The 10248-nt window shown below is 37.0% G+C and overlaps 3 protein-coding genes across 6 annotated transcripts in view; 1 reads left to right on the top strand and 2 right to left on the bottom strand.

Moving 5' to 3' along the window:
* Positions 1-200: 200 nt before the first annotated feature.
* maip1 (matrix AAA peptidase interacting protein 1) lies at positions 201-4423 on the bottom strand. The gene is made up of 5 exons (XM_079821570.1): positions 3901-4423; positions 2344-2415; positions 2123-2249; positions 1133-1286; positions 201-889 (listed from the first exon to the last, which is right to left on the bottom strand). Exons 1-5 carry the CDS (start codon positions 4201-4203, stop codon positions 811-813), a joined length of 735 nt encoding a protein of 244 aa, XP_079677696.1. The 5' UTR covers positions 4204-4423; the 3' UTR covers positions 201-810.
* On the top strand, positions 3875-7022 carry tyw5 (tRNA-yW synthesizing protein 5). Its single transcript, XM_079821569.1, has 8 exons — positions 3875-4857; positions 4945-5099; positions 5168-5237; positions 5514-5558; positions 5688-5825; positions 5968-6055; positions 6218-6334; positions 6478-7022. Exons 1-8 carry the CDS (start codon positions 4777-4779, stop codon positions 6762-6764), a joined length of 981 nt encoding a protein of 326 aa, XP_079677695.1. The 5' UTR covers positions 3875-4776; the 3' UTR covers positions 6765-7022.
* The window catches only part of lrrfip1a (leucine rich repeat (in FLII) interacting protein 1a), a 43684-nt gene continuing 40337 nt past the window's right edge, over positions 6902-10248 (bottom strand). For all 4 annotated transcript variants that reach the window (XM_079821557.1, XM_079821561.1, XM_079821559.1 and 1 more), the window contains 5 exons: positions 9840-9889; positions 9640-9760; positions 9406-9485; positions 9176-9280; positions 6902-9071 (listed from right to left, as the gene is read on the bottom strand). In XM_079821557.1, the coding sequence (XP_079677683.1) occupies positions 8964-9071; positions 9176-9280; positions 9406-9485; positions 9640-9760; positions 9840-9889 (464 nt within the window). In that variant the 3' untranslated portion in view covers positions 6902-8963. The remainder of the gene's footprint in view (positions 9072-9175; positions 9281-9405; positions 9486-9639; positions 9761-9839; positions 9890-10248) is intronic.

Below are 10248 nucleotides of genomic sequence, written 5' to 3'. Positions count from 1 at the left end.
AGTTTCATTTATATCAATTTTCTTGCCACTGAGTTTAAAGGTGTTGTAGCTTGACCAGAGCATATTTCTGAAATTATTTATAGAAACAATTCATTTGCTTACTATATAACCTCATATTTTTAAGTTACAGAGCTCTAAAGGTACTGCATTTCATGTTCAATAGAAAACAAGCCGTTACGATAAACGATAGAAAAAAAATTGGTTTCAAATTCGATTTCTGTACTGTATATATGACATCACAAAATAAAAAGATTCCATTAGAATAACTAACCATATAATTCTGCCGGAATAATTTAAATGTACAATATTTTGATGAATTAGGTTATTTTAATACATCATGTTAACATAAAACATAACTTACTTGTTGCCATTTTGCATAAGATGGCCCCAAACTCAATTATGTTGAAAAACCGTTCTTACACTTTGACTGTCATGTAGTATCTGTAATCATGTTGTATTAGTTTGTCTCATTCAGTCCAGCCCGGTTGGTTTGCTCTAAACCGGCAACAAATTCCTTGTATGCTCATACTTGGCCAATAAAGTTGATTCTGATACATACAACGTTTAAAATAAAATAAAAATATGATTAAACCGATCAATCAGGAGCCTTACAAATTTACAAACATTAAAATATCTGAGATCAGTGAAATGCACACACAGGAAACTAACATTCATAACTTTCTATTGTCCATGGAGAGTGTCAGGAGCTGACAATTCTTTCCAGTGAGGGTTAGAGAATCATGCCTACATTTTTTGGCATGTTGAGAAATATTGAATGAAAAAAAGTATATATATAATCCCCATAGACACTTAGTCAAGAAGTTTCGAGTGCTCTATTCTTGTGATGATCCAATCTGGAGTCACACCCTGGGTAAACTCCCTTTGGAATCTGCCAAAACAGAGAAAACAAGACAGACCATTTTACAGAAGTTTACACATTTACTATAATTAAAATAATACTGACATTTCTAGTCATTAGCTCAAGGTAAATGGTAGCTACTCTTAGTCTTCATATTTATGGGCAATTTAAACTATAATAAAACTATGTATTTAATAAGAATCTTGCAATCCATTTCAAACTCACTATAAGACGCAATACACAAACATTGAAAAGAGTAATCCCAATACTCACTCATAATTGGCTGTAAGCAATCTCTTGGTCTCTGGTCTCTCTTCCTCTCCCCCAATGGCAACCTGGAAAATTCTCGCTCCCTCCATATTGTCATCAGGAATTCTGGCACTCGTTAAGTACCAGAAGCGCATCAAAATACTTACAAATTTCCTCCCTGAAAATGCAATTATTTTGTCATACATATGAATTTATGATCTACTTTAAACAAAATTATATCTTTTTAAATTACATCTTGGCCTGGTTTCACAGACAGGGCTTAAATTAAGACAGGGTTAGGCCTTAGTTCAATTAGGACATTTAAAGGGATAGTTCATCCAAAAATGAAAATTATCCCATAATTTACTCACCTTCACGCCATCCTGGGTGTATATGACCGTCTTCTTTCAGACGAATACAATCGGAGTTATATTAGAAAATATCCTGGCTAATCCAAGCATTATAATGGCAGCCCAAAATTTGAAGCTCAAAAAAATGCATCCATCCATTATAAAAGTAATCCATACAGCTCCAGGAGGTTAATAAAGGCCTTCTGAAGTGAATCGATGGGTTTGTGAAAGAAAAATATCCATATTTAACACGTTATAAAGTAAAATATCTAGCTTCCACCAGACCACCTTCCGTATTCAACTTGCGCAAAAAGTGTTTGGCTTGAAGGCTTGAAGGTGAGTGAATCATGGGGTAATTTTCATTTTAAAGCAAACTACTCCTTTAAGTAGCTTTTATAAACATGCCTTATGTAATTACAAGTTGCTTTCATTTAAAAAAGCTCAAACGTGAATTGTAGTCTGGGAATAGGCTTACGCCTTGTCTGTAAATCCGGGGATAGTAGAACATATTGGCTCTCATAAGAACTAGTCCAATAAAAAGGATGCAAATATGTTGGATGCATGCTACAAAGCTGTTTTTGTTTCTACATTACTCGCCCATAAACAAAAATTAAACATATTACCTGGGCGAATATTGCGTGGTATGAAGCTTATAGGGTCTCACCGCTATCATCATAGTAAATGCCCACATCTCCAGTTGTTGTGTACATGATATCATCAGAATCGGCTGACAGCGCCCTCTTGTGGCTCAAAGGAAGATGAGCGCATTTTTCCTCAAGTTTTTCTATTAGCTATGGGAGGGAATATAAATTGAATTACTTCTTTTGACATTAAATAATCTTAAACAGGAAAATAATAGGATAATTGTTATCTTCATGCACTTACATCTTTAGCCACTAATCCGTCAAGAGGCTCAAACTGACACTGAGACAGCAATCTTGAAACGTGTGAGAAAGCCTGAGAGAGAAAGGATATTTGAATATTCTGTTTACATTATCATGTAACTCAAAACAACTGGGTTAGTGTTTCCCTGTTAACAAAGATTGTGTACTCATTGCTTGTTATAGCTGGCCTAAGCTAAAATAGCCCATTGCAATCTATTAATCCTTTTTTGTAAACAGATCACAAATACAACCAAAAGAATTAGGCCTATGTGTATTAACATTCCCCAAATCAGCCAATTAAACAGGGAAACACAGAAGGAAAAGGGGTTCAAAGGGGGCATGAAAAGTTCAAAGAACACATACATTTTATTTTTGTTTATTGATTTAGAAATGGTATCAACATTACAATGCTTCATATCCTTTATAAAATGTGAAATAAGTTTTTACAATTTGACACTTGTTGATATATCATTTATTTAAAAATACAATTAAACTTATAATTAAACACGCATCTTCTTGTATTTTCATTCATAAAGTATATATATGTATATATATATATATATATATATATATATATATATATATATATATATATATATATATATATATATATATATATATATATATATATATATATACGAAAAGTGTGCACAAGCCGCCTCTCTGAAAGCGTGTGATCCCTTCAGTTCTGTTTTGTGTCTTGTTACACACTGAAACAGTCAAGGTATTTAAATATTGGCATTGCATTTTTTGTTTGTTTACATTGATGTTAAAATGATATTGCCAGATTTGTGACATACATTTTTGCCAAAACACTGCTGGTCACTTTCTGAAGTTGTAGCGATGCTTTCTTTTCCCAGAAAGAATGTGAAACACATAAATGGTATCATTCTCAGTTTTTAAATAAATTGTTTTAATATAATTTAAATAGATTTTACACACCTAAAGCAATATTGTATCGCATATCGCATTTTTCTTCAATATCGCACAGCCCTAAAATATATAAATATATATATATATATATATATATAAATATTACACACACCTAAAAGACATGTTGAAATGTTGGTATCAATCAAGAAGACATTAATTTTTTGCTCCAGAATTATTACAGAACAAGTATTGTTATATCTAACATTATAGTCTATAACATGACGTCGGATAAAGGGACAGTTTACCCAAAAATTAAAATTCTGTCATCATTTAGTCACGCTCAAGTTGTTCCAAACCTGTACAACTTTCTTTGTACTGCTGAACACAAAGGAAGATATTTGGAAGAATGTTTGTAACCAAGTAGATCTCGGCAGCCTTTGACTAAGCTACCATAGTATTTTGCCCCCACTATGGTAGTCAAAGGCTGCCGAGATCTACTTGGTTACAAACATTCTTCCAAATATCTTCCTTTGTGTTCAGCAGAACAAAGAAAGTTAGAACAATTTGAGCGTGACTAAATTATGACAATTTTCATATTTGGGTGAACTATCACTTTAAGCAATTTAGCTCATATGCTGATGACATTACACAAAGGAGACACATAAGTTAAGAATCTATAACTCACCAGTTTGGCTCCTTCCGTGAACTCCTCGATGCTAAACTCTTTGTCGAAGTAAGTTCGGATGAGAAAGAAGTAGATGCGGGTTCGGAACCAAATGAAGGGGTTCGGGATGCCGACAACTACAACCTTTTGGTTCTGTTTGTGTTTCCCCCGCTCAGAGCTGAACTGACGAACATTATACACAGCAGACAATACGGGAGCGAGTCGTCTGGACTGATTCACTAAAAGTGGCTTTGATGCAAAGTATCGGACAAGAATGGAAACGGGCCTGTTACAGCTACAGCATCTCAGTAAGGGCAGCGCCATCTTTCTCCCATCATCCTCAGTGGCCCATCGGTTTGGGAAATCCGACTGACAACATACTAAAGAAAGAATAGTTCCACATTTGCAGATAAATATAACGGATTTGAACACTACAAAACAGACTTACACTTTATTTCATTTATTATTCAAATGTATATTGTGTGCTGTTTGTAAAAACAATACGCTGAACACATGTCCTAGTGGCGGTGTCCAATTTGTTGTCAAATTATTCTTATGAGTCGGTTTATTTATATGAATCATCTGAATCGGTTCTCAAACCGGGCTGAGCGATTCGTTGACGAATCAGACTGAATGGTTCTGAGAGATTCTTCTCGGTTCAACAACTAACCTACTCATTTAACCACCATTGTGAATAAACAACACAGTTATAAACAACAGTACCATGTGTCAACGTGGCTTTACTTGAATGATTTAATTTAGAGCATTTCGACTCGGCATTTGAACCGGTTCTTTAAAACTAACTGTTTGAAAGAGTCGACTCGAATAAACAAGTCGGACTTCCTAAGAAAGGCGAAAGGGTGCAGCAAATGGAGAGTCAACTTCAGATTGTCAGAAATGGACTGTCAGAAAAAGCTGCAGGTGCCCGTATACACCGATGTGGACAGAGAGACTTTCTTGAGGGACATATATCCTCTGGTAACTATATATTATAACAACAGTCAGCCATTAATTGCAGTGTTTTGAGTGTGTTGCGTATAAATGAAACACACGTGTCTCATTCAGCGCAGACCAGTGGTTCTAAAGCGCGTGCCCCTGGGGCCCTGTGTGCGCGCGTGGACGGTGAGTTATCTCGCAGAAAAAGGAGGAGACCGCGAGGTCAAAGTGCACGTGTCCCCAGAGCCCAGGATGGACTTTCTGCATAAGAACTTTGTTTACAGGTGTGTGATTTAACACAGATCAGGAGTCCAACATAAACTGGAAGTTAAAACATCATTCTGTATTTCAGGACACTGCCATTTGACAAGTTTATTCAGAGAGCTGCAGAGTCAAAACACTCTGATTTCTTCATTAGTCAGGTTAGTTACCTTTAATGTTTATTCTATATAAAAATGCATTCCCAGTGTGATAAGTTGTTGGTTAAAGTATATTCTATACGATTTTTAATATTCAAATATTATATCTATGTGTAAAAATATAGCACTGTGCCACTTTTGTATCAAAGTTTGGAAGTAGTTGTGGCTTCAGACACACTAACCAATTTTAATGTATTTTTATTGCAGTCATATACTTTTATTTATTTTATTTTATTTTTTATGAGCCAAACTCAAACACAATCTTCTTTTTCCCAACAGGATGAAAGCTATTACTTGCGCTCACTCGGAGAAGATGTCCGTAAGGTAGTCTGAATTAGAAATTAATATCCTACTTGTTTGGGACTGTAGAGTTTAATTTGAATGAAACTGTAATATGCCTCAGTGTATTTACTGTAGAATGCCTGGAAAATATTCTTGTCCTTTCCCTTTGAGGAACCTGCTGATTTAAGGAAGCAGTTCCCTGAGCTGGCAGAGGACTTTCATATACCCCAGTTCTTTGAGCCGGAGCAGTTTTTCTCCAGTGTCTTTCGTATCAGTTCCCCTGGTCTACAGCTGTGGACACACTATGATGTGAGTTCTACATACCTATAGATTGTGCCACACTTTACTTTTTTTTTGTGCAGAAATACAAAGAAAATGTGACCATGCAGTCTCTTGTAAAGTTTTTAATACACTCTTGGCTTATGGCGGCTATGTTAATGTTTACCGTCAGGTAATGGACAACCTTCTAGCACAGGTTACAGGACGAAAGCGTGTTGTTCTCTACAGCCCCAAAGATGCCCTTCATCTCTACCTCTCAGGTGATGGTCAGAACTTTATAAATGACAACTGTGTACTATACAACTACATACAACTTTACGCACACAAAGACACATTTTACAATGTGTATGATAAAGCTGGATCTACTAGATTTTAATTTGCTAAAATGCATCTGAATAATTGTTGAATTGTAATTTTTTTAGGGGACAAGTCTGAAGTTTTGGACATCGACACTCCTGATCTGCAACTTTATCCTGAGTTTGTGAAAGCGTGCCGCTACGAGTGTGTTCTGGAACCAGGAGACCTGCTCTTCATTCCAGGTACTGGAATTCTTTACCCACGCCAATTAGTTACACATATTGGAAAAACTACTGTCTATATACTTTCACACAACACTCTGAACTAATTGCATTCAAAGATTTTTTTTTTTTAATGTAATGAAGTTTGAATTACATTTCATCAGCTCTTTGGTTTCACAATACCCTGGCTCTCCAGTTTGGAGTTGGTGTCAACGTGTTCTGGAAGCATCTTCCACCTGAGAGTTATGATAAGAAAGATCCATATGGAAACAAAGACCCAGTAGCAGCTACTCGAGCCCTGCAGGCACTGGAGAGGACTCTAGGGGTCTTAGAAGAACTGCCACCTGATTATCGGGATTTTTATGCTCGCCGCATGGTGTTGCGGATTCAAAGCCGGGCGTACCTTAGGCAACCAATGGAGGCGCCACAGGAAAATTTAGACACTACATAGTTCTCTCATTCATTCAGACTGAATGGAGCTGTATAACTGGAAATGCCAAAATTAAGACTTTGCCATGCCATTGCTGTCAAAGAAAATCTGAGAGAATGGTGAGGAGAATGTATATATGGACCATGGACAAACTGTTTAAATTAAAATGGACATTTTATTGCAGATAACAGTTCATAAAGTTAACCTACATGTTAAAGCATTGTAAACAGGGTGGAGCTCTCATCCGGGCTGGTGGTAATAAATGGCGCTTGTGATCACAACAGTCTTGAAGAATTAATGCTTCTGATCACAGAATTTCTCATAATTGGTTTGGAAAACATGAGGATGTTCTTAATCTTCTAGTCTTCTTCATCACCTGGAGGTTGAACGTTAAATCTTGTCAAAGGCAGTTACAACATCAAGAGTTGCTGCTCAGCCTGAAATCCTTGAACAACTTCCTGATCAATGTGTTTGTGTTGGGTGGCATTGTCAGCATCGATGCAACAATAACATTCACTAAGAATCAGTATTCATCTTCATTTATATCACTTCAGTCTTTCTGATGTAGGGAACAGCATGATAGGAAGATCATTATAGACAATTCATTAGAGAAACAGAAAATAAAAGAACACAGATGGCAAAATCCAGCGGTGAGACCTCAATATTCCAGAAACTTTGGATTCAGACACATAAGGAAGAGCTAACTCAACCAGTGTTAATAAAATATCTGAGAGTGGAACACATCAACAGCATCACACATGGACAATCACATATACTCATCTGTCTTGTCTTTGTGAAGCAACATGTGTCTTAAAGGGTTAGTTCACCCAAAATTAAGTAATTGCTCACCCCCATGTCGTACCAAACTCCTAAGACCTTTGTTCATCTTCAGAACACAAATTATATTTTTGAAATCCGAGAGCTCTCTGACCTCTCCACAGACAGCTATTTAATTATCACTTACAAGGCCCAGAAAGGTAGTAAAAACTTTGTCAAAATAGTCCATGTGATTCCAGTGGTTCAACCTTAATTTTATGAAGTGACGAGTATAGTTTTTATGTGCAAAAAACAATTAAAAAATAATGACTTTATTCAACAATTTCTTCTAGCCTGAGTCAGAAATGCACTGAATTTTTGTTTTGTTTTTTGTGCACAAAAAGTATATTAATAGCTTCATTAAATTAAAGGGGTACTTCAACGCTGGGAAGATAAATGTGTATTTAAACTGGGTCATTTAGGTAGTAGAAATGTGAAATTATTTTTGAATTTGGTGCCTTCTAGACTGAAAAGACAGAAAATCTATTTTTGTCTCATGTGGATGAAAGACAACAACTCCCAGAATGCACTTGCTTCGCTGCCCTACGAGGCCACTCCCTACACCGCCCCCAGCGTCGTTTTGATCTTCATAATAATACAATAATTTCGTTCAGTTAGAGAATAAACACTACAATTAAAAAACTGAACGTGTCTTTTCAATAAAGTGTGAGTGAGCTGAACTAAAGTCATTGAATATACTACCGGGTTTCTACTGATACAAAGCTTAATGCTAAATCGCTGAAGTACCCTTTAAAGTTGAACCACTGGAGTCACATGGACTATTTTAACAATGTCTTCACTATCTTTCTGGGCTTTGAAAGTGGTAATTAAATAGCTGTCTTTGGAGGGGTCAGAGAGCTCTCGGGTTTTCATCAAAAATATCTTATGTTACGAAGATGAACAAAGGTCTTAGGGGTTTGGAAAGACATGAGGGCCAGTCATTTTTGGGTGAACTAACCCTTTAAAGTCCTAAAACAAAACAAACAAATGACAACCCAGACTTGCTTGAGCTGGACAACATGTCCTGATCTTCGCAGTCAGAATTCCAAAGCATAACTTCTCAGATCTTTCACCACATAATCTCAGGCAGCCTTGCACTTTAGGTTTGAATAAATTCAGTCATAGCAACATTCAAAAGAGACAATTAGCATTCTAACTTTTTGAACTACAGTGTTTGTGCTTTTGAACGTGGCACACTAAGAGTTGTCCTGCATCATTCAAAAAAAGTCCTGATTGGGTTCTCCAAAGATGAACTCAACCTAAACAGGAAGAAATGGCACGGTTGCAGGATGTAATGTTTCAGGGTTCTCATGGGCGTTAATGCTTATGAGCATAGAGTTCTTTTGGAGGCTGCCCAGTGGGAAATGGACAGGCAGTGGAGGTGAATTTGGGCAGATTAAACCATTAGGGAGTTGCTGCGGTTCCCCGGCCAGTCTTTATCTTCTCCAGCCTTTTTGAGAGGTGGCTGTTACTAGACTCCAACTCTTCAATCTTGTCCAATGCAGATCGTAGCTGCCATGAAGCAAAGTTGAGCAAGCCATTAATTGTATTATATGTACATATAAGTAGGATTTGTCTGTTATATTAATGAGAGCAGTGCTATTTGGCTATTGTACCTCTCGCTGCATTTTGCGTTTTTCAGCTTTGAGTTCGTCTTCCACCTTCTCTGCATTTTCAGAGGCAGATTTGTACCGGGTCACCTGACCCTCGAGCCTCGTGACCTACAACACGAGTTTCAATTCAAACCATGTCAAATGTTGAATCACCATTTCATATTTTAAAGGGTAAAATGTGTGAAATATTTAAAAATAAACAATAACAAAATATATATATTAAAATAACTCACATTCTGTTCAAGTGCTGTGACTTCTTGCTCTGATTTGACAAGTTTAAATTTGAGGTCAATGACTTGCCTGTTGGCATCCCCTGAAACAAGGAACAATTTCTCAACATCCTTGCTTGAACAATGAACCAAACCTGTTAAAAATCATTGCTAATTATGTAATGAATATTATGAGCTGGAGAAAAGTTTCCAAAACTTTTACCCTAAACCTGACTGAGTGTGCAGGCAGTTCCTTACTCTGTATATCCATGATGTTGGAGTCAGCACCATTCTCCAGCACATCCCCCTCTGGGCTGGATGCGTCCTCTATGCCATTCTTCTGTTTCTTCTGCTCAAGTTGACCTTTCAATCGCTTAACCTGGAAAAATAAAACATGCATGTGACTGCACAAAATGAGGACAAAGTGGGTGTAAAGCAAGCAACCACCAGATACGCACCTGCTCTATTAAGTTCTCCCTCTCATCAACCAGTTTTCGCAAACGAATTTCTGAAAAGCAAGTTCAACAGATTTATTATAAGACAAGAACAACATTCTATTTGAATGTTGGGGGGGGGGGGGGGGGGATGATAACACCTTAGGGTACTCATACTCACAATGTTGTAACAACTCTAGTAAAACGTAAAAAAACCCTAAAAAAAACATCTGCAATAATAAAATACATTCGTGTCTTAAAACATTCCAAGGTTAGACAGGAAATATTTTCACATACCAGGGGTGGGAGGAGCCAAAGGCATGGAGGGGGAGGAGTCAGGGCATGCAAAAGTGAGTCTATCCTATGCTGGGATGTGAAGGATGAGGATGGACAACATGCAGAAACTTCAGTGACCTCAAGGGCCTCAGCCTCA

The sequence above is a fragment of the Gobio gobio genome (assembly GCF_949357685.1).
Source record: "Gobio gobio genome assembly, chromosome: 7".
NCBI lineage: Eukaryota > Metazoa > Chordata > Actinopteri > Cypriniformes > Gobionidae > Gobio > Gobio gobio.
Note: the sequence above shows the minus strand (reverse complement) of the source record. Positions and strands in the feature narration are given on the sequence as shown.

What these genes read in the sequence shown, in the direction of transcription:
- maip1 (XM_079821570.1), bottom strand. Translation starts at nt 4,203, where the DNA reads ATGGCGCTGCCCTTACTGAGATGCTGTAGCTGTAACAGGCCCGTTTCC. An exon ending in TCACGGAAGGAGCCAAACTG is followed by an intron (nt 2,416 to 3,900) that starts GTGAGTTATAGA and finishes TTTCTCTCTCAG; the next exon opens with GCTTTCTCACACGTTTCAAG. An exon ending in CATTTACTATGATGATAGCG is followed by an intron (nt 1,287 to 2,122) that starts GTGAGACCCTAT and finishes TTGCATTTTCAG; the next exon opens with GGAGGAAATTTGTAAGTATT.
- tyw5 (XM_079821569.1), top strand. Translation starts at nt 4,777, where the DNA reads ATGGACTGTCAGAAAAAGCTGCAGGTGCCCGTATACACCGATGTGGAC. An exon ending in CATAAGAACTTTGTTTACAG is followed by an intron (nt 5,100 to 5,167) that starts GTGTGTGATTTA and finishes TCTGTATTTCAG; the next exon opens with GACACTGCCATTTGACAAGT. An exon ending in AGACCTGCTCTTCATTCCAG is followed by an intron (nt 6,335 to 6,477) that starts GTACTGGAATTC and finishes ACATTTCATCAG; the next exon opens with CTCTTTGGTTTCACAATACC.